Consider the following 25,350-nt stretch of genomic DNA (forward strand, 5'->3'; position numbering starts at 1 on the left):
GAACAAATACTTGTTCTTGTAAGACTATTGCTTCATTCTCTATTGCAATTGATATTCAAACCAAAAGCGCAGCACAACCACACCCACAGGCATGGCAATGTATAGCTCGGGTTAATAAAGTGTGGTAGCGCCCTCATTTAACGCGATAAAATCCCACATTTTATGCAGAAAGCCTTACAGGTTTGTATAGCTGTGTGTATACAAGTGTATAATGTCTATATTTATGCATATGTGTGTGTAATTGAATTTCAATAGCTGGCATGCACATTGAACGAGACTGGAAAGCATTCGTTCTGTTGCATTTCCAATAACGGTACATTGCAATGTCCGCTTATTTTCTATTGATATTTAAAACCAAACGCTGTTAGCAGACGCAACTTTCCGCCGGAGCGGCAGTAGCAATAAGCTTTATATAATTGCATATGGAAGTTTACGAAATTGAGTGTCGCGTCAAAAAACAAAAATATTTTTGAAAAAATATTCAAAATATTATTCGACGCGTGTTTTGTGCAATGACAGTAAAAGTTTTTCGAATGATAAAAATTCAACAGTCTCAAAATGGTAAACAATTATTTTTTATAGCATAGATGTAGCTATAAGTAGATATTAATAAGTTCTTATAAAATATTTTGTTGAGCGCGGCAAAGTAAAGTGTTTCATATTAATATGGCGATATGAAGTTGATTATTTCACACATACAAAATGAATATGAATTGCCAATATGTTGTGAGAAAGCTGTCTTGATAATAAACACTACTGTGGACAAGAAATTATAAGACTTTTTAATTTAAATTTTTCACGAAAACCCATTCGTCGAAATATTTTTTTGTAGGTTGGTATGACTGTCCGTGACATCTGTGCCAAACGTCACATCAAAATAATTATTAGTGTTTAGTAGACGCTTGTCCTTCTGAAGTACATAAAGCGGAATCGGAGTTTTATACGATGAGTGAAATTATTCAACGAAGAAGTTCCATTTAATTTTGTGTGCGGAATCAAGTTTCTGGTGCCGAAGCATACAGAGTGTTGGATGAAACCTTCGGTGATAATTGTTTGTCCCGAACAAGTGTTTTTGATTTTTACAAATTATGCAAAGAGGGTCGAGGACGCGTTGACGACGAACCACGTCCAGGTCAGTCATCAACAGCAACTGATGAGCAACAAGAAATTGAGCAATGAGAAATTGGTGCTTGAAAATCGACGATTAAGCGTTAGAGATCTTATTGGCATTGTTGGAATATCGGCAGGATCAGTGCAAATCATCTTGAAAGTTCATTAGCGCTTAAGAAAAGTGAAAACATTTGGAACCTATCATGTCAATCAATTTTTTCGAAAAACAGCGTCGCGTTAAAGTCAGTGAAACAATGCTTTCCGAATACAAAGATGCCATGAAGTGTATTGCTAGTTACTAGTGATGATGTTACTAGTGATGAGTCTTGGATCTAAGCTTACAACCCGAAAACAGGTGATCAATCGGCCGAATATCGTGGCAAAAGTGAGCAAAAACCGAAAAAACCACGTCAAAGCAGGTCAAAAATTTTCGATTATCGAGGTGCGGGGCACTCCGAATTTCTTACGACCAATCAAACTATCAACAAGAAATACTATTTATTTGAGTGTTATGCATCGTTTGTGCGAAGCTATTTGTAAAAAATAGCCGTAATTACGGCCCGACAACTCTTCTGCTTTGATTCTCCTTGAATTTTTCGACAGATTTTCAATCAATATCGTGCCAGCGATCGCCATGAGGAAACAGTTTTGAGTCAATTGAAGATATTAAACATGAACCGCTACCCGCTTTAAAGGCTATACCACAAACTGACTTTCTATGATTGGACAAAACGTGGACGCAAGTGTAGTAGGGCCAGTGGGATTACTTTGAAGAAGACTACATACATTTTGAAGAAAAATTAAAAATTTTAAAATTATGAACAAAGTTTTACTATTTTTTGCTCATAGTAGTATGTATATTAGTTGTTTCAGTGCTGCCAAAATTTTAATAAATGTATGAATAGATTTCTATTTGTGATTTGAGCTCGTTCAAACATAGAATTGTGCGTAATATCATTTGGCTTTGTTAATGAAACCTGCCAATGACTGTGGTGGACTTATGAAAGGAAAATAAGAAAAAATGGCTTTCATTGAATTCTGATCGTTCAGTTTGAGTGGCAACTACATATATCTGAAAAAAATTTTCTCATATTGTAGAGCTGTCTTCTATAATAATCTATGCCAAGTTTCAAGATAAAAAACTTGGTTTGATCGTTCAATTTGCATGGTAGCTATATGCTATGGTGTTCCGAAACGTTGCCTCCGACAAAGGAGCAACTTTATGAAGAGAAAAGACCATGTGCAAAATTGCAGGTCGATATCTCTGAAACTGAGAGACAGTTTAGTGTACATACAGCTGTTGGCAGCTAATAAGAAACGCTACATAGTTTGAAGTAAATGATGTTATTTTAACATAAATCACTTATTTTGACTGTTTTTTCACTTATTTTATTGAAATTTATGTTAAACTTAAACTCTAATAGTAAAAATTTTAATTAAAAGTCCTTTTTTTTAAGATTTTAACAAAAATGTGTCGAATCAACCATTTAAGTGTGACAGCTAATTAGAAACGAAAATAATTTATAAGCAAAAAATACTGTTATTTAAAAAAATTGCTTGCTTTCAGCTAGTATTTGGTTACTTAACCCTTTTATTTTAATACTGCTTCACATCGATAAGACGACAGCGCAATTTCATGGCGTAAAAAAAAGACATCCATATTTGTGATATTTTTGACCTACAGCTTTTTTGACATCAACAGAGATGTGTTCTCTTGCATGACGTGCTAATTTCATCAAAAAAAACATCCATATTTGTGAATTTCCATGTATCAGAAATGACATTTTTTAGAATTTCAAATTATTTCTCCTTTTTTAAAATTACATCAATCGTAGTTAGCGAGCCTTCACCATTCCAGGGAAAAAATTCTCACACCTTGATTGATCCTCCACCATGCTTCAGTACGCGTGAAAAATAGCGAGAATCAAATTCTTGAATTATTGGACGGCAAACATACCTTCGACCATCAGGACCTAAGCGATTAATTTTTGTTACATCGTTCTAAATGACATACCTCCTTTCATTTGTGGTTTTAGAGCAATAAGAGTTGACAAAGTCTAAGCGTCGTTTCTACGAATTTTAGTCAGAAGTGGTTTCCGGAGTGCTGCCCTGCCGTGAAGTCCAGATACGGCCAAACACCGGGAAATTGTTTTTTGGATTCCATATTCGTCTTAAATTTCATGTAGAATGTCAGTGGAACTCTTTTGTGGGTCTCCTCGGGAGATAGTAGTAATTCTGAGTTATATTTTTGTTAAAGTTTTTCGGGTTTTTTCTTTGCGTGCAATATTGAAAATAGTTTTAAAATATTGTATATGCTTAAGGACATTCAAAACAATTTTTTTGAGCATTTGACCTTATTCGGAATTCCGTTGGACATCTTTCCAGACCGACGAAGGTCAAAAATATAGCTGCGAAGGGTAGGTGTACAGCAGCTGCTTTTCCTCATTAAAAAACTTGAATAATACATTTTAATATATTTTAAACCACAACTTTGAAACACATCCTTACCAGAAATCAATAATATTATTAATAAAAATTAACACCTTTAGGAATTTTAATTCTTTAAACAACTGTTTCTAATTAGCTGTCGCACTTAATTCACCTTCTATATCGTAACGCATTTACTATTTGGGAAAGAATTAAAAGAACTTTTACTTAACAACTAAAAAACAGGGTGAATTTAGTAGAAAATAGAGTTACACGAACAAAGCAAGACTTTTAGGAAAATATAAATAACGGTATATCAAAAATTTGTTTCCTTATACTCATCAGCTACATACCTATAAAAAGGGAGCGTTTCTAATTAGCTCTCAACAGCTGCATATACAGACAGATATGGCTAAAATGACATAGATCGTCACATTGATCATTTATTTATATACTTCATAAGGTCTCCAACGTTTTCTTCTTGCTGTTGCAAATTTCGTAGCAATATAAGGATATAAATCTTATTTCTGATGCGTTTTTTGGCAGAAGATTCAAATAAATGTTATGAGCCGGTGTATACATACCTCTTATTTTTAATGTTCAAACAAGTAAGAAGAATACTTAATATTTTACTTTTTAATTATTTACTTTCATTGGACGAAAAATGAGAAAAAAAAACTCTTATTTAATCATTTCCCAGAAGACGGGGCAGTTACGTGGTTTAGTACAAATAATATACCCAACATATAACAACTGATAAGGAGACCTTCAATAACTATTACTAAATAAAATAGATTATGTAATTGTTTGCTACTCAAACTATAGAAGGTCCAAAAAAACTCGAACTTATGTGTGATGCTCATTAAAATTAGTGCAGTTGCGTTTTGGCTGCATGAAAAATATTTCATTAAGTTTATAATTAAAATTGTCAGGAATTTTTTACTACTGGCCTCAATTTGTCGTAGTTGACGGATTGCGAAATATTATTCTAAAGAGGACCAGCATCTTTCGGTAATTCCAGGTAGAAAATATATTCCTCTATTGGTCTCTTACTTATATATTCCTCTATGCTTGTGGAACTCTTCGTAGTCAAAGTGTGAAGTTTACTAACATCATTTATTAGGTTGTACGCTCCTGGAAGCTGTAACTGTTAATATTACCTTTCGTAGAACTATCAATGCGGACCAGATAGTAGCTGGTCAGCTGGGCTGCTCACGTGTTCTCAATGTTTAGTTCACCGCCTGGGAAAGCAGCCAGGTAAAAAGAGCCCTTTCTTTGGCAATAAGAGCATATCCTCGACGCCAAGATTCATAATTCATAACTTTGTGCACGTTGTCCTGTTTGATTAAGTTTTTTCTTTTAGTTTCTTTTAGAAAGATTATGCATGTATAATAAGCTTTATATAGATAGAGTAATGCTAGCGTTCTGTTCTTTAATTGTAATTTTTAAATAATTTTCTGAACTGTAATTCCTTTGTTTCTGCAGCGCTTTTAAAAGCTAATGCTCATGGCAAACCTTCTAATCGCTAAATTAAATACTAAACTAAGTATTTTCCTTCTGTATTTCTTCTTCACAAATTCTTCATTGTGACGCCTATAATATTGTTAGCAGACACTGTTCTTGTAATGATGCATATAGAAGTATTAAGGACAAGTTCACACTGTGCTTTCTATGCACTACTAATGTCTAAATTTCGTATGAATTTTCGTCTCTTACAATATAATGTTCGTATACACTTTTAAGTACCTAAATATGACTCACCGACTCACAACAAGCAAGTTACCGGTGAATTTTTTGATTGTCCTCCCTCTACACATTTAAATCATGTTTATTTTGGTAATATTATATTTATGCATACATGTGCGAGTAATTGTATTCATTAGCTTGCCTGTCATTCTTCCATTTTCCTCTCACTTTCACTCACCGCACACCCTCTTCGCACGCACCACAGGCAGGCACGTGTAAACCATTGTGGGTGAGAATAATGAATGTTCTGCGACGTTTTCGCCAATGACATATCCAACTGCGGCATTTCCGCTATGCGCACACACACTTACACGCATATGAATATGTTCATTCATTGTTGACTTCGCTTCTACTGATTACTTTGCCGCATTGTAGTTCAGAAAACAGAAAATTTCAGCGAAAAAAAGAACAAAAATCGTTAGCAAAAAATCACGCATGCAAATGACACTCACGAGCGTAAAAACACGGTACACGTGCTCTCTCACAGTGTGAGTGTGGTCATGCTAAACCAACTTCACCGCGCAGGGCATCAAATTGTAAAGGGAGACCGAAAAAAAACTTACGATTTTTGCTTCACAATGGCCGTAGTTCGCCTAAGTGGGAAGGTCAATGTGGAAAAAATTGTTGAGGAAGAACTCGCAAATGCGCTCAAATTCACAGTGCAAAAGGATGAAGTTTATTTTCCCTCTCGAAAATGTGGAAATGAAGATAAAAACTCGGTTTTTAATTAAACATGGATAGATGATTTTTTCGGAAGAATGGAGAGACGTAAGAAATTGAGATACTAACTTACTCATAGTGCGGCTTAGTTATTGACATATGGTGCGTACTAATATATCTGGAAAAGTTTTGACACATTCGTTCATCATGTTGTTCATAAATTTGATAAAACAAGACACCCTTGGACCTTCAAAAATTAGTTCTTTTAAATATTTACATTGATTAAAAATGCAGAGACGCAATGAGCTCAGAGAAACTACAGAAAATATCTTCTCCAGGTGTATATAAATTACCTGGAAATACGTTTTCGAGGCAAATTGTCACGTTTGGAACGAAGAGCAACCTGAGGAGATTTAAGAGCTGTCATTTTATCCAGAAAAAATAATGGTTTGGTGTTGTCTGTGGGCCGATGGAATCATAAGTACATATTTCTTCAAAAATGATGGCGGTGAGAACGTAACCGATGGTTAACGTATCAATGGCGACCGATATCGCGCCATGATAACCGACTATTTCATGTCTCAAATTGAAAGTCGTGATCTTGGCCACTTCGGACACAATGGATTTTGGGAGGGTCGATTTGCCACCAAGATCGTGTGATATCACACCGTTAGACTTTTTCCTGTGGGGATATGTAAAGTCTATACTTTATGCGGGCAATACCGCTTCTATTCAGGCCATCGAAAATTGGACTCAACGGATGAACCATCTGAGACGTCCCATATACCCGGCCAACATTTGAAAAATATAATATTCTAAAAATAAATGCCAAAGAATGTTCTTTCGAAGGATAATAAACATTCCCCGATAAAATTTAAGTTTGTGTATTTTTTCTTTAAAAAAGTAGGAAATCCCGAAAAGAGATTCACCTTTATAAAGGTGGAAAGCTCAAATATGCCGCATTTGATATCTAATGGAGACCAGATAAAGGTTAATACTAAGATAACGCAAAGCAATAATATAGTAATCTTGGTTCTCCCTAATGTGAAAATTTAAATTTTTTTTTTGCCTTGAACACAGTTATTCGTTATTTTCTTAGCACTAGTGACGTTATCGTGTTCCTTTTTACCTGTTCTTCGTATGTAGTACACCTCTTATGCTGGCAAGAGACACAGGTTACACATTTCTGGTAGCAACGCAGCTGAGTAGAATTGAAGAGTGTACTGCGTTAGACTTTCAGGCCACTCCTTGTTAAATTAACTATGCCGGCTTTAAGCTTGTACAAGTAGAAATATTTCCATGGAGAAGATTAATTTTAAATTCACGAAAGACGAAGGCGGGTCACCTGAGATTCAACAAAATAAAAGTTCAAGAAAGCTCGAGTGTTTTTTTGGAATAAGCTTGCTAATGGTAGGCAGATAGTGTGGAATTATTTGCTAAAAAATTGGTATAATTAGCAGTTGGCATGTTTAAAAATTTTGCAGTAAAGCTGCTAAGACACTGATATTTTTTATTTCGGAACAGGGTTGCCAAATAACCAAAAAGTAATTAGCAGAAATAATTATTTAGATAATTATAACGACCTTTAATTTCTTCAACATTTTAACTAAATATACCTGTAGCTAACTTTTTTTTACAACTATTTAAAAATAGAGTTGCCACCTTTTTAAAAAATAAAAAACAGTGTTTTATTTAAATAGAAATACTGCATATTCTGCTGATATAGATGAAAATTCGAGAAATTCAACTATGAGAAATTTTTCTAAAAGTAGCCATTAAATAGAGTTGCCACCTTCTGCACCTTACTAAAAGGAATCTTTATCTTAAGTAATGATATTTTTTATTCAGATTAAAGAATGAAAATTTTAAAACATAAATGTTTACAAAAGTCATAAAAAATCAAGTTGCCACCTTTTTTAAAAAATTATTAAAAATTTTTATTTAAATCGAAATATTACACATTCAGCTGATATATGTATGAATATGACAATTTGACAACATTAATTATGACAAGTGTTTCTTAAAGTAGCCTTTAAATAGAGTTACCACCCTCTAAAATGGACACTAAAAGCAACCTTAAATTAAGTATAAATATTTTTTATTCAACTTAAAAGATGACAATTTATAAGCACAAATGTTTGTAATAGTCGAAAAATAGGGTTACCACCTTTTTTAATATATAACCTATAACGAATATTTAATTTAAACAGTTATTTTATAAAATATTTAAAACATAAATGTCTATAACTTTAAAATGAGTTGCCATTTTCAAATATTCTATAAACAAAAACGAATATTTATTTTAAATGGAGTCATGTTTTGTTTTTTATAAATATTAATATTTAATGAGATATTATTTTGGTAATTTTGTCAAAGGGTTGCCATAGATTTTTTAAATGAAAATTAATAAAAATTAAACCTTAATCGGCAAATAAATATTTTGTAGCTGGAAAAAATAAATCTCAAAACAAAAATATTTATTTCTCTCGCAATTTAGGTTGCTGCCAGCAAATAAGGGTTACCACTCGTTTAACATTTCATAAAGAAAATGCAACTTCAAAAACAAACTAAGATTGCAATGAAAAATGCTTTTGAGACAAGCAGAAATCACTCTGAATTAAAAATACTTATTTCTCTCATACTTTAGTTTAATAGTAGTGGTAGAAATAGGGTTACCACCCATCAAAAATAGCAGAAGTTCAAAAGAGGGTTACCACTAATCAAAAAAAAATGTTAGGAGTAAAAATTTTTCAGACAAATATAAGGTTGTAAAAAATGATTTGCAACAAGCGGGAAGGATCTAAATCCCTACTAGCTAGAACTAATTCTACTTGGAGTAATTTTAATCTGGAATATGTGTGTTGAGTTGCCAAGGACCAAAATTGTAAATTGTGTCCAATGAATTCATTTCAGTTCGAACTTAACCCTTGCTCACCCATTGAAAGACACCATAGCACACCTTAATATACACATTAATAAACTCAAATGACTTTTTCACAACAAGCCGTTGGCACTCTACATACTCTTGTAAAAAAATGTATGTACAAATGTGCCATAAAGGCACTCAAATGACACAGTGTTAGTGGCTGTTTGGTTGGCAGCTGTGGCCAACAAGTTATGCCACACTCTAGCACATACTGGCACGCACTCCTGCCATCCAGTGCAAAAATGCAAAGAATACCCGTTGGCTTAGCCGTTGGCCGGCGACGGCATTTCGAGGTGTTGGTCAACACATATTTTCTTGTCAGCTTGAATGCCTCATAAATCTATGTTTACCCCAATTCCAGTGTGCTGCAGGCAGTTGTATGAATGTGTGTGTATGTGTGTATCGCTATAAAATAGTTAACATATGCATTGGTGTGTGTGCGTATGTGCCTTGTGTATAACATCTTCATGGTTTATAGAAAATAAATTGGGTTTGGTATCAGAGTGAAAGCGGAAAATGGAAAACGAAGTCATCAAGAATATATGCAGCAATATTTTCTCCGCTTTTTTGCTCTAAATCTCTTATTGGTTGACCTAGTTTCTTGAAGTGGCACGCATTTGTTGACCTCAAAAGACAGAAAAACCAAATTGGGTTAATTACTCGACATATACGATGTTGATAGATTAAGCCCTTTAATTTTGTTCTTTACAGATAAATAAGCTATTTGGCATTTGTGCTGCATTTCAATAAATTATTGCAAATGTATGCGTGTATATATACATGTGTGTGTATAAGTATCTACATGTGAGAATGTCAAATATCTTCGAATTGTCCTTTTGAATCTCCACGTGACACGCAATCAAAATCCCTTTCACCAGATGCTACATGCCACACGAAGGGCGCGATAAGAGTTCCATTGATATGCCTACTACACATACATAGTACATATGTATGTATATGTATATATATAAGTATATGTCAGCGCATATGTGTGTGTGTGATACCGGGCCTTTCATTTCAACGATGTTGTCAAACTTTCGAATACCAATAAAATATTTATGTTCGTCATTTGCCCTGTGGCTTTTCGTTTTTTTTACTCTGCTGATGGTAAATGCAGGCAAACATAATAAGCCATACATATACATAAGTTTCTATGCTTTAGGGTGGTTCTTAGAAAATCAAATTAACGGGATTTACGATTCTCGGATGAACATAAATATTTATTTTATTTATTTACTTTTTAGCACATAACAGACAAGTGTTTATTACATTAGGGTGGTCCAAAAAAAAAATTAAATTTAAAGTTTTTTTAACTTTTAAATTAATATTAATTAGGTATTTTATTGGTTTATTATCTGCCTTATTTTCCCACTAAAAACATAAAAGACTTATTGGAATAGAGAAACATTAAGGTAATCCTTAGAAAAAATATTTATGTATTTTCGCACATTCAAATGCATATAAAATATGCATTTTAGCACACAAAACACAAACCATATAAATTTTTATATAGTAGAAGTATTAGGGTGATCCACAAAAAATCGAATAAACGGGTTGTGAACTTTGGAATTAAAATAAATTACTTATTTCCACTTACTTCCCACTCAATTCATAACTGACAGTCGTTTATATATATATATATATAGGTATATATTAGCATTAGGGTGATCCTTTAAAAACAAAATTACCAATTTTTTCGAATTTCGAATGAACGACGAGTACTTCCTACATCAAATTATTATCTGATAAAAATACTATGTTAGCATTAGGGCGGTCCTTATGAACTCAAATTGTCGACTTTTTTCGAATTTTCGAATGAAGAACGAGTATTTCTTACATCAATTTATTCTCAGACAAAAATTCAACTCCAAGTATGACATTCAAACGTATATGTGTACATTTTCAATAGGGTGGACCTTTGAATCCAAATGATTTCTTTGACATTTCACATGAACGTACAATTTTTACTTTCTTTATTTATCTGCAATATGTATATTGAGTTACATTAGGGTAATGCTTTGCAAATTTCTATATGAAAGATTTTTTCTGTCTCCCCAACAGACAAAATCTATTATAAAGCTATAGAAAACGGAACATATTTTTAATGTTTTATACATTTTTTTGAAAGTGTTAAAATATATATTCGATGCCTTAAATTACAAAAAGATCGACTTTAGGTTTCAGATACAAAAATCGTACAAAAATTTTCCCTACCACATTCAAGTACCACCCTAATGCAAGCGCATATCATCATAAATTTTAACAGCAGCATGTGTAAAGCTTTCAACTTAGTGTTAAGCCAAGTTTTCTCCGCACATACAAACACACCCAAAACATCGCAATAAATACATATCACAGAGTTCTTCGTTGTATTGCTAAGGACTCACTCCTTTTCCGCTGGCTGAGTGCGACAAAAAAAGGCGCAGACATTTTGTGTATGCCTTTTGGCACGCATCCGCGCCAAGCCGAAACAGGAAATTGTACGGTAATCATGTAGCATGAACACATGTGTTCGTATATTAGTGTGTGTAGTCGTCTGCAGGATGTGGCTGTGTCTATGTGATTTATTAAAAGCGTTTGCTTGTTCCTTTAGAAAATTGCTCTGCAATTCAAATATAGTCTGGGTTAGAAAGGAAATTGAAGGGATTCGAAAAATGCTTGCTTAACACATTCTCGTTAAAGGATGGCTGATTTAGTTTAATAAGAAATTGTTAAAAAGGATGATGGAATAACTCAATACAAGGACATCTTCTTTCTTTTGAGGTGGGAGAGTTTGCTTCAGATTCCGCAAATATTAGTAGATTTATCAAAAAATATAGTACACTTTGATCACAATAATTATGACAAATAGTTGCTGCAGTTACTTTTTGTTTAGTTTTCTTCTAACTTTATTTAGTCATTACCTGGGCCTCAGCTGCAAAGGGCTTTATGCATTTATTAAAGTATCAATCTTCATTAGTTTTTAAGATCTACACCTCACTGCCGATTCCATCTAAGAGTTGGTATAGAGTTAGCATAAAAATCGAAGCAATTCTAAATGAGCAAATTTTATAGCGATTTTTAAGATCTCCACGGCGTTTTTTTACATTTATCGCCTAAACGATCAATTAAATATTATATCAAGAAGAATCATAAGCTTGATTCAAAATTGTTAAAAAGTTTCGATTAGTCTGTCCTTCATCCTTCTAAAAGTCTAGTTGAACGGAACTAAATTGAGATTTATGAAGGAAGAATACAAAGGATAGTTGTAATCCATATTACTATATATAACGATGTACTATATGTGTAGCATTAACTCTGTAAAAACCTAACGAATTCTCTCTTAGAAATCCAACTTCCGGAACGTCTTATTTCCACTTGTGGAACACAAAAATGTTGATGAACTTCAAGCTGTATTTTCACTTCCGCAAAGTCATCAATGTTTTACAACATCCCGAGTTTAGTTTAGTAATACATAGGTTTACCTAAAAGTCGACCCATTTAGGATTTAAAAAATATTTACAATAATTTTCAAAACCCACCTAAATATAACCCATTATAACCCACTAGGTTTTTCTGTGGCCTTACCACACGGTTGAAAAAAACGATTTTGCATAATTTTTATTTCCACTGGGACAACAGAGTCGTTGAAAATATTGCGTAATGTTTTGGGAGTCTACTTTATCACAAATATATGTAGGTTAGATGAGGTTAATTTAGTAGGCTTGCCAGTCCGAGACAAGTGCACAAGAGATGATCCATTGTTTTTCTAGTGCCTTGATCTAGATATGTCTTGCAGTCTTAGTAAACTATCAGCATCATTCTGTCGCCACTAGACATTGACCAGTTAGTATTCCGATCATGTTCCATCGGGTTTTGATTTTCTTTACTATGCTCCTGTCCAGATCATCGTATAGACAAGGCATGAGTTTCGCAATGTTGATCACGTTGGCAGGTGTACGCAATTCTTGGCAATCTCGATGATCAGTAAGAGTGAAGTTGCTTGCTTCTAGCAACACTTTCAACTGCTGCTCTACTTCCCAAGACACTTCTGGCCAATATGCGATAAGAGGTTACTACTGCCCTGATTGCTGCTTGGCTAATTACGTAGATTTTGACTCTGGAACTCCTGCAGTTGAATGAGAGTCCAGCTGCAATGTTCCGACAACTTAAAAAGTTATCACGAACATAAATATTTAAGTCGTACAAAGCATTCAATGAAGGTCGCGAAGTTATCGAAAGCTTGTCTCAGGCGAGTGGTTCATCCGCCTCTATTAATAACAACAAAAAGTTAAAGAAACCTTGCTAAAAAATCGTCGTGCTGACATCAGCGATATGAAAGGTGATCTCAACATATCTCAACATATCATTTGTTACCAAAAGGATCGACATCATATCACAAGATGCTTGACAACGTAACCTAGAACCTTACATGCATCAAAAACATAATTATTAATGACGAGACGAGCATTTATAATTATTATGTCGACGTCCAACAGTGCAGCGAATGGCGCTCCAAAAATGAGCCGAAAACAAAAAAACAAAATTCTCTGAAGGCCAACCAACCCAGCCGAGGATTACACAAGGTGTACTTATATAAAATTGGATTACATGTTAGCATGCTTGTAGTGGTTCAAGAGTCTATTCTGAATGCTATAATAAAGATTTAAATTAAAATTAAGCTTATAGATGTTTATGCTCCAACAAAAATCTCTTTAGGTTAGAGATTAAGTGATGGACGCTGGAAACAAGGGCGCCCACGGATCTTAGCTAGCGACCTGGGGGATAAAAAACTAACCCTGCGAACTACACGATATAGTGTCTAGATCCTTCATACTCTATAAAAAGTTGAAAGAAAAAGCTTTGAAGTATGGAGTGAAGAGAAATTTGAGTGTGAGGACCTCAATGCCTTAAGTTAATCCGACTACGTTTTGAAGCATATACATATGTATGTCGTACATATAATTGGCGTTAGTATTCTATAGCAAACTTTTCTTACGGCATCGAAGACGAAATTAGACCACGAGAGTTCCTCGAAACTAAAAGAATAAAAGAACGCTTAGCAATTTTAAGCTGAAGTACTAAGGAAATTTTCAAATATTTGTATAAAGGGTCTGGATTTTATTCTTTTAATTATAAACTTTTTTTAAAAGCTATAAACATCAAGTCAGCTTTTAAATTTCATAATTCCCATAGGACAGCCTTTATAAAAATGAGCTCCTAACAAAAAAGAAACGTACCCACTTATTACAAAAAATATTCGCATATCCTTAAAACCTTTTTGCTGAAAAATATCTGTACTATTTGCCTAACTTATTGTCATTTAAGTGCACAACATTAAAATACTTTGCCAAAAATAAATAAATAATAATAGACATTTCCATATTTTATCCCAACACCACTTAGTTACGCACAAGTGCATCTGTCTAGCTGTGTTGTCTGATTTTTATTTATCGCACTCGCTCAGCAATTACGCACAGATGAGGGTAGAGTCTGGGCAAAAAGGATATCACACTTCATTGAATTTCAATTGAGATAAGTTGCGAATTTCCGTTTTAAAAATGGATTTTTCACTCCATTTGCATGACAACGATTTCTGTAATAAATCGTTTAATGTGGGGGAAATGCTCTGCGATACCTATGAGTGTGTAGATGTGACTAGATAACATGATTTATGCCGTTAAGTGGGGTTAAAACACTTGTACGCACATAATTGACGACAACATCTGCAGTTAATGCGTTTGAATTGAATGCTTAGTTTTTGAAATAAAAAAAATCTAAATAAAGATTTTGCATCTCGATTAATAATGACTTGAGTCGCAGAAAACATATGGCTTTGTGAGAAAGACTTATGACGGGCTGAAATTTGAAAGCATACAAAATGCAGCTTGTGCAAGAACTGAAGCCGCTCGACCTACCTAAGTGACATCGCTTCGCTCTATGGGCTCTTGAAAAGTTACAAGAAGATGCCCATGTTTAACTTTATTTAATTATATGACGCCACTTCCTACAAATTACGCCAATCAATGAATTTATTGAGCTTCGATGATCAGATAACTACACGTTTTGGGCCGGTCGATTGGCCACCATGATCATGTGATATCACACCGTTAGACTTTTTCCAGTGGAGATAAGTAAAATATGATGTATATGCGGACAATTCCGCTTCGATTCAGGCCTTGGAGCAAAATATCATGCATGTCACTCTCTTGAAAGAGAATTGGCAAACAAAGGGTTGTAGATCACTCACAATTTTTTGTTCTGTGTTATTCCAATGGTCCAGTCCATGTAAGGTTTCCCAAAAAATAGGCAACCATTCGCAAGGAAGTGCAAACAACTTTTGTTGGATTCGGCTCAGTTTGAAACGCCCATGCACTCGACTTCTGTTTACTTTTGAGCTCATGCACGTATATCCACGATTAGTCACCTGTCACGATGTCATATACTTGTTTCAAAGCACCGCCGCACCGTTTACATTTCTTTCGTCTAATCTACATGAGCCTTTTTTGAGCGATTAACAAATTTGGTGGAATTCAAGGAGAACATTTTTTTTTTGAGTCAAATGTTCATGCAATACTGAATGCTAGCACCATCAATGCCCATAGTTGTCTCAATCTCACGATAAGTCACATGACGATCTTTCAAAATCAGTAAAATCAGTTTACGCACAGCATTCATAGCTTTCGAAACAACAACTGATTTTGAATGACCTGCCCGACGTTCCTCTTGTAGTGATCTCCGACCTCGATTTAACTCACCGTATCAGCGATAAACACTGGTCCTTGTCCAGAATTGAACTAAGTTTATCTATGCACTCATGATGTGTTAATACGCGATGAAAGTTGTAAAAATAAAAATCGCAGGAAAATGTTCGCGATTTAATTCCATTTTTTGGTAGGGAAGAATATTTTAAGTTACTGTAACAACAAATCATCATATGTTGTCATCGATATATGCGATGTTGAGGAGACTTATCCCAGGATAGTTGACGCAGATTGTGGGGTCTCTAATGCGCAAACGAAAATCATAAACGAAAATCCCAACAAGTTCTCCCAAGAGGTTGATAAAATAAATTTTACGTTGCTTAATGTTCTTGCTTAAATATGTGCGTATGAGTATGTCTGTTGCACGTGCATAAGCAAATAATTGCTACACATTTATGTAATACATAGCTGTGTACATATATATATACATACATACACTAAGGCACAATTATTAAAATAAACTCACCTTTCGGTTTACCAATTTACGTTGCGTCCCTGAAAATTATGTTTTAATTAAGCTGGTAAATTAAAAGAAAAATTAATTTTTTTCTTTATTAATTATCTCTTTCTGCATATATTTTGCTTTGCCACTAACCGTTCTGTTATTGTTTTTCTCTTTGTAGTGTTGCAAATTAGTTATTTGCGTTTTTAATTTGTCTGGAAAGAGCATGCTTATTGTATTACATACCTATATACCGCTGTAAGCATAAATATGTGCGGTCAGATAACATATTTGTATATACATATGTATATATAGACAGTATACACAAGCATTCTTATGGTCTTTGATCAACGCTTTGACTGACGAAAGCAAGCTCCGCTCACTCTGCTGGCTTGAAAGGTTGAGGCATGAAGAATATTTTTTAATTATTAACAAACTTATTTACATGTGTGTGTGTCGCAGGGCGCGTATTCCGCGCGCAGACCACTTTTTCATTGCACGCCAACACTGGAGACCCAACAACCCTCCCACTTACAAGAAAACACATACACAGACACATACTCATATACATACATACAAGCTTCAGCGCAAGAATTTTGCGATTTTCTTTATCAACCCTTGCATGTTTGATTTTCATTTACATGCGACCGATGACTGCCATAAAAATGTTAGCCACAGCTAACAGTCATTCCAACGGTTATATGGCGGTTCGAGTTGCTTCGCAGCGGCGCTAATGTCCAGCTGTGTAACGAAAACATATTAAAATAAATATGTAGTATGGCGTATAATTCATTTACCGCATGTGGTGTGTTCAATGTGGCGTTATTACCTATACACACACACAGAAGCGAAACTATGTATGTACATATATACATTTAAGGCATTTCAGTAGACACTCATACGCCGTGGCGTACCCGCCGAACGAATTATTGTGTGGTGAACTAATAGGTGACACAAACACACGTGCATACATACAAATACATGTAGCAGAACACAAACACATATACACTCATGTGTCTCCGTGCGAGCATTTTGAAGAAGTTTCGCCGTTAACCCGCGACATGCCACAACCCAAAGCGCACAGACACCGTTCATCAGATTGAAATTCAAATTCAAATTCAAATTCAAAGGAATTTCCACCTCAAAACCAACAAAAACAACATCAACAACAACATTATTTACAACAACGCCAACAACAGCTCGCAACAACAACAACAGGTACAGCAATAAGAACAACAGTAAAAAAGTAACAGCAGCAAAAGCAACAACAACACTAAAATCAACAACAGCAACACCAACAACAACCACACCATCACCGTCACCGTCACCACCAGCCAACGCCAATCCTATTTGGCATTGAGGTGTCACCGTTTGGAATTAGAGTTGACGTTGCGGCTGACAGTGCGGTCGACGTCGCTCCAAATGCCTTTCGCGATTTTTCTGCTCATTCGTCTTCTTTCATTCTTATGAAATATAACGGTCATAGCGCTTTGTTGCTGTAATTGTGCTTATGGTTTTGCCATTACTATTAGCACTATGCTTTTTTATTTTATTTTTGTTGTTTTTGTACACATTTCGTAACTGTCTAAGCGTGTATGTTGATTAACCGTTATCTGGGCGAGCGTGTTGACTCACACCACACACCGCTGCTGTCACACACACACACTCACACACAACAACTGTGTTTTTGTCGTCTTCACGATGCTTTCGGAATGCCATGGCTTGGCGCGGCAGTCGGGAGCTGGAGCATACCGTGGTTGTGGAGTGGTTTTTGATTGGCGCTTGTTGACTCGCTCCACGCGTGTGCGTCTGGGTGTGTGGCCACTTCGAAATGGCATACTTTTATTCATATTCATGCCACATTTGCATTTGTGGTCGTTTGTATTAGAAAAAAGTTCAATTCAACGTTGGTATAGTTAAAAGACAACAAAAACAATAACAACAATGGTAGAAACATGTAAAAACATGTGAAAAAATGTGGGAAAAGCTGAAAATTGAATCGCAGCGCTGCCCTGTTCGCGGCCGCGATTGGCATTTTGTGGAGTGTCCGCCGATCTGGTGTGGAGTATTCGATGTGGAGCCGCTTGACTTTGGCATTCAGTCGTCGTAATCAGCCGCTGGTGACCGCTACTAAAGCTATTCGAACTGGCCAAGCAATCGGAATCGGAAACGGAAATTGAATTGAATAGACTTTGAATTGATTTTTATAAACGCTTTTTCTATATACTACCAATACCGTTATAATTGGAAAAAAAAAACAATTTTTAGTGATTCAAAGTGAACTCAAATTAAGAAAAATACCAAGAAAATTTTTTTAACTCCACGGAAATAATAAAATAATACAAATAAATGAAAAAAATTAATAATAAAATTTAATTAATTGTGAAAAATTTAGAAACGTAAACGAAAAATTTTGAAGAAATTAATAAAATTTATACAATATAGAAAGAGTTGTAGGCTTGTTAAATTATTAAAAATAAGTATTATTGCAAGAAAAACGTCGAAAATAAATAAATTAATTGAAAAATTTAAAGTAAAATTAAAAAAAATTAATTAATTATTTACAAAAAATTAGCAAAACATTTGAAAGAAACAATAACTAATTAATGTTGTAATTATACGATTTTGAAAATTTACCAAAAAATCTAACACAACTAAAGCATAAGAATCGTGACAACCTAAGTAGAGAATTTTCAGAACAAGCCGCTAACTCGTTCTGGATCAAAAAAAAATTTGGTACAAAAGTTTTGTGCGAAAAAACAAAGTGCACACCATTTTGTAAATCTAAGAAAAAACTTGATTCTAAGAAATTTCGAAAAATAACCTCAAAACTCAAAACAAATTTTAAGCCAAGAAACTGGCACGTTTTGATTAAAAAAAAAAGTTTTAAAAAGCAAAGTAAAAAAAGTTCGTACTAAAGAATTTCGAAAACTAAATTCAAAAAACAAAAAGAAAATTTTTTAAACCAAAAAATACAATAAAAATAAATAAAATTTAAACTAAAATATTAAATAATAATAAAATTAAAAAATTTGTTGAGTGCAAAAACAAAAAAAAAGAAAATTATAATAACTGCATTTCCAACCGAATTAGTGATTAATAAAGTATTACAACGTTTAACAATTTTCATAGAACTGAAAAGTGCAAAGTGATTAGTATTAAAAATAAAGCAATTTTTTTATGACAAAAGCGAAAAAAATTATAATAACAGAGACTTAGGTCTGTTAATTGTTAAAAAAAAATATAAATAAAATTTAAGCAAATAAATAAAATATTTTTAAAATCTAGAAACTTTCAAACTGTACAAGCGAGCGCTGAAGCTTATAAAAAAATTTAAAATTTACGACTATAAGCTTAACGGAAGCCAAAGCCAACAAAGCATTTAAAATTGTCAAATATTAACAAATTGCATAGGTAAAATACAGCAACATTTTGCTCCAAATATTTTACACCACAAACTTAATGAAATGTATTTTCGACAGATAAAAAATAAAAGTTTTGCGTTTACTAAAACTTTTTCTAATAAAAAAATTATTTGATTTAAATAAGTTCAATACTTTATTTTATTGGATACTTTGCAAGTAGTTAAATTGGTTCAACTTATTTTTCCCATTAGCAGAGTTCCACTACCTGAACTAACCAATAAATATGCAGTTACCTTAAAATTTCAGTAAATAATCGGTTTATTCCAGTTAATAATCGGTTAGTTATCCAATTATATATCTGTAATTACATAATCTTCGAACTTCGAACCCAAGAGGTACTATGTGATCTACCAATAATTACAAAATCCTTACTTTTGAATTTATCAAACTATTTTCTTAGTCATAAAATGTTGTGAAAATGACAATGGATCAAAATCCCGGCCAGAAGAACTATCATTGATACTGATAGACCTATATTTGTACTTCAGTCGTTTCTTATACTCTATTCTATTACTCAGTTTCATAATTTCTATACAAACAAACGCTCTCGAAATGAAGTGATACTGAGGCCTAGCAAATTCACCAAAGTCTTTTTATAAGTTGACCCAGAATTTTGTAGATGCATCTGCAATGGAGTTAGGTCCGAACCAATCCCAACGCATTTGCATTTGTAAAGGATATTGTATTGTAACAGAAAATATATTTATAAAGAAAAGAATTCAAATATCGAAGCAAACCTAGGACTATACAAATAAAATATATATCTAGTGTTTATAATTTAACGCGAAATACAGATTAGTTCATCTATATAAATATCTTTTTCATAATTTGATTCAAGTTATACCAGCGTAAATAAATAAAACACTATTTGTTTAATCTCCATACAAAATGAAATGTGTCAGTTTTTGTTTACGATAATATTGCGTGTGTCGCATTGTGATTTTGTTGTGGTTTTATTAAATATTTATTGCATCTAACTCACTAGGACATAACATCGCCAACTGGAGGCGTTACATCACCTCATCAATTATCTGTTACTTGGGCCACACCACCCTACGACACCAACGAGCACGATTGGAGACAACGATCGGAGTCAGCGGACGCCAGCATTTTGAGCGGCAGATTGAGAAGGTGAGTGTGAAATCGTATAATTTTAAAAAGGAGAATATACATTTTTCATTAGATGCTTTTTGGATATTTAGTGATAATTAATTTTCAAATACAGCTAGCTGACGCTATTATAGCCTTCGCACAGCTTAGTTTTAGCACGTATTTCTTATTTTTTTCTTGAAATTTTGAATTGGCTAAAGTAGAGATAACGATGCGTTAGCCAAATATACAATACGACTAATACTTAATTGGTATGCGCCGAGTAATAAGCAAACAGTCAAATAAAATTTGCATTGAAAAGTAAATAAAAATTTGAAAGAAATAAGTCAGAAAAACTTAAAAATGTTATTAAATTTAGTGCAAAGCCTCAAAATTTTAAGCATTTTATTGGAAATCGATCATCTCAGCTTTATCTCGCTGCCCACCATTCAACTTATAGTACGAGAAAATGAACAAATTTTATTAAAATCAGCGATTGAAAAGTTTATATTTTGATAATTAGGCACTTTGACTTAAAATTCATGTCCAAAAATATTTAGATAAAATAAGAAATTTTGTGTGTCTATTCATATTTTAAAGTATAGAAACCCTCTTAGCATTTTGTATTTGAAATTATTTTAAGTATTTAAACCAAATATTAGAAGATGCTAAGTAGAAAGCTGGCATTGTTCTTGTAATATTTTCAACCAAAACGATCAAAAATTATTTTGAAATTTTTATGCAGAATAGAGTCGAAGAATAATACAAAAGTTCACTCAATCGTTTTCGAATTGAAGGTCAAAATGATTTTTTGTGAATTACAAAAAGCAAAATTTTCATAAATTTTAAAATTTTATGGATATGAATATTTTTAGAATAAAGCATTTTGAAAAAATAAATTCAATATATGTATTTCGGATTACAGCGAATCCAGGCTGCTCCGTCAATGAAACCTAAACAAAAACATCTCTTAGGAAATATTGTCGTACAGCGACCTCTGGTCTAAAAAAAAAAAATTAACAAAATGAAGGCATTTTAAAATGGCTGAATTTTAACCAAAATTTTGGTCGTTTTGGCCTATCAAAGTTCAATTTTTCATCAGCTAAAAAAACTGGTAGGTCACTAAGCTACATACAGAACATGAAGAAGAATTTAATAGTGAGCGAATCATTTGTTTCCGAGTACTCATTCAAGCAAATTCGAAAAATGCCGTTTCTAGAAAAAAAAGTTTGACGGCAAACTGACGCAGCCGATTGTACTGAGTGGCTACATTTGCTTATTCAAAGCATTTATTTATTCATTATTTTCTTTTTTTATTTCATTTATTTTATCCGACCAAGAACTGTAAATTCGGTATAGTTCAGGCGCTGTAAGAACAACAAAAACAATGGCTGCATTTTGTAGGGCTGTAAGTTCAAAGCTGCAACTTTGGATCACAAACAAAAAAAGTTATAATTTTTTGCAAAAAATTTTCTCCAAATTCTCTAAACCAGAAAAAAAAACAAAAAAAAATTCAAATGCGCCCGCGTTCGAAGTAACCGCTTACAGGTTCATCTAAAGAGAAAAAATAACTTAGCACTTGGATGAAGGAATAAAAGTGAAAATTGGATTTTTGGCAGACAGTTTTACAAAAAAAAAAAAAACGAAAATTTAAATGAATTTTTTTTTCAAGTAGATATTCGTCCGAGTCTTTAAGAATTGTATCTCAAAGACCTGTTTAAAATTTTTCAATTTCATGAAGATCGGTTGAGTAGTTCTCGAAAAATCTTGCCAACCAACACAGTTTCGAGAAAAACGCGTTAAAAGGCGGCGCACTTAGCCTAGCTAGCCTCAAGCGCGCAAGTTCCGAAATTTGTTGAAAATTTTGGACAATATTCTTGAGATGTTGTAGAACTTAAAAAGACAATAAAAAATTTTAATTTTTTGAAACCTGCAAACCCTGCTACCCCTCAAAGTAAAACGTAAGAATTGTTTCTAAACGGATTTTATCACAAAAATCGTTCCAACCTTATGGCAAATTCATTTAAAATTATGAAGTTCACTAAATTCTTTTCTACAAACTCTTCACAAATGAGAGCGCACCTCTTGCTTTGTTTAAGGTACTTCGGAGAAGTATATAGTAGTAAAAAAATAAATTTTAGATAATTTTTAGAAATAAAAAAAATAAATTTTTGGTGCGTAAATATTTTGTTTATGTTTTTCTTAGCTGGAAAAACTATTAAAAAATTGTTAGAAGTTAAAAAAATATATAATAAAAAAAATATAAATTTACAAATATTCTCTGTAAATTTTCTTTTCTCAATACTGATAGCTTCTCAAAATTTGCAATTTTATTTTCGCAGTGGATTTACGAAACTATTTAAACCGATATTTATATTATATTTTAGCAGCCTTAAAATATTTACAACGCTCATTATTTAAATTTTTTTAAATTAATTCCTTTTTACTTTTGACCAAACACAATATTTTATTAAAGATTCATTTGCATCAACATTAAAACCCCTTAAGGATAGGCGCACATGCAAACACACAAGCGTGTGTATGGGTACAAAAGTAAAATGTAATCTGTAATGTTCTAAGCCAGCATAACATATGTATGCATATATACTTGTATATGTATTCATATACGCGAGTGCTTAATGTACCCCAGAGAGTTGCATGTCTGATTAATGTGACCTTTTTGCAATCAATTGATTTCACTTTGAGTGCAACAACAACAAAAAAGTAATAATAAACCAATTTCAATGGCGAACGTGTTGCCACCTCCAGCAGCGCAAATCTCAAATCACTTTTCTTCATTTATCCTTTCATGCTATTTCTATACGAAAACACACACACACACACATGGACTCGCACACATCTGCTAAAATGGAATGGACGCGGTCAATGGTCAACGGTCAACGGCTGAACGGACATCCACAGATATAGTTCACAGGAGGAGAAGCCTTACGAGTTTTCGTGCCACTCTGCGAGTCCCGTGGATGGTTTTGGTGAGTTCAAATTTAATCGAGCTAAATCGTTATGCCTCGGACACGCATACACACAAACACACTCAGGTATTGTAGAGGCAATATGAGGTTGTAGAAGAGGCACAAGAGCTGAAGATAGCACGCGAGCGAACGATTTGGAGCTAAAATGAATAGCGCGCGTTGCCACATTATTATTTTGATGATGGTCGGCTGTTACTCACTAGCGAGTAGAAACGAAACTTTTTATACTCTCGCAACAATGTTGCTAAGGAGAGTATTATAGTTTTGTTCACATAACGGTTGTTTGTAAGTCCTAAAACTAAAAGAGTCAGATATAGGGTTATATATACCAAAGTGATCAGGGTGACGAGTAGAGTCGAAATCCGGATGTCTGTCTGTCCGTCCGTCCGTCCGTGCAAGCTGTAAAAATTGAGTAAAAATTGAGATATCATAATGAAACTTAGTACACGTATTTCTTTGCTCCATAAGAAGGTTACGTTCGAAGATAGGCAAAATCGGCCCACTGCCACGCCCACAAAATGGCGGAAACCGAAAACCTATAAAGTGTCATAACTAAGCCATAAATAAAGACATTAAAGTGAAATTTGGCACAAAGGATCGCATTAGGAAGGAGCATATTTGGACGTAATTTTTTTGGAAAAGTGGGCGTGGTCCCGCCCCCTACTAAGTTTTTTGTACATTCCTCGGAAACAACTATAGCTATGTCAACCAAACTCTACAGAGTCGTTTTCTTCAGGTATTTCCATATACAGTTCAAAAATGGAAGAAATCGGATAATAACCACGCCCACCTCCCATACAAAGGTTATGTTGAAAATCACTAAAAGTGCGTTAACCGACTAACAAAAAACGTCAGAAACACTAAATTTTACGGAAGAAATGGCAGAAGGAAGCTGCATCCAGGCCTTTTTTAAAAATTGAAAATGGGCGTGGCCTCGCCCACTTATGGACCAAAAACCATATCTCAGGAACTACTAAACCGATTTCAATGAAATTCGGTATATAATATTTCCTTAACACCCTGATGACATGTACGAAATATGGGTGAAATCGGTTCACAACCACGCCCTCTTCCAATATAACGCTATTTTGAATTCCATCTGATGCCTTCTCTGTATAATACGAGTATATACATAAGGAACCAATGATGATAGCGGAATAAAACTTTACACAAATACGGTATTTGAAAAATATGTAAATGACTGATAATGAAATCTCGATTATCACTTTATCGTGCGAGAGTATAAAATGTTCGGTGAAACCCGAACTTAGCCCTTCCTTACTTGTTTAATTTATGTTAAATTAAACACGAAGTTTGTAACACCCAGCAGAACACAGAGGAGACTCTATAACTAGAGTAACACCTATTTAAATGATCAGCTTGACGAGCTGAGTCGATATAACAATATCCGTCTGCCTTTCAGTCCAGATGTATATACATGAACTTGTCTCTTAGTTTTTGAGATATCGATCTGAAATCTTTCTCATAATCTTCTATCCCCAAGACGCTATTTATTTGTCAGAAACGCCAATATTGGACGATTATTTTGTTTGAAAAGATATCCTCACAAGATTTAGTGCGTATTATTAACCAAAGCAGTTGCACAATCTGTAAAAAAATTGTTCATATCGGACCATTACATCACATGGCAACCATATAAAATGATCGATTATAATTAAGACCTTGTGAAAAAACTTTTTTATTTGACAAGATATCTTCATGAAATTTGGTATGGATTATTTTCCAAGACAACTGTACATTTTCTGAAGATATTATGCAGATCCCAGTACTA

General features: G+C 33.7%; 1 protein-coding gene across 1 annotated transcript in view; it reads left to right on the forward strand.

Annotated features, from left to right (window-relative positions):
* Positions 1-25,350, forward strand: part of LOC126761827 (transmembrane channel-like protein) — a 60,913-nt gene that overhangs the window by 5,430 nt on the left and 30,133 nt on the right. Inside the window, exons 2-3 of the mRNA XM_050478236.1 lie at positions 20,465-20,610; positions 23,491-23,558. Coding sequence (XP_050334193.1) covers positions 20,465-20,610; positions 23,491-23,558 — 214 coding nt within the window. The remainder of the gene's footprint in view (positions 1-20,464; positions 20,611-23,490; positions 23,559-25,350) is intronic.

Source organism: Bactrocera neohumeralis, chromosome 6 (genome assembly GCF_024586455.1).
Source record: "Bactrocera neohumeralis isolate Rockhampton chromosome 6, APGP_CSIRO_Bneo_wtdbg2-racon-allhic-juicebox.fasta_v2, whole genome shotgun sequence".
NCBI classification, from domain to species: Eukaryota; Metazoa; Arthropoda; class Insecta; order Diptera; family Tephritidae; genus Bactrocera; species Bactrocera neohumeralis.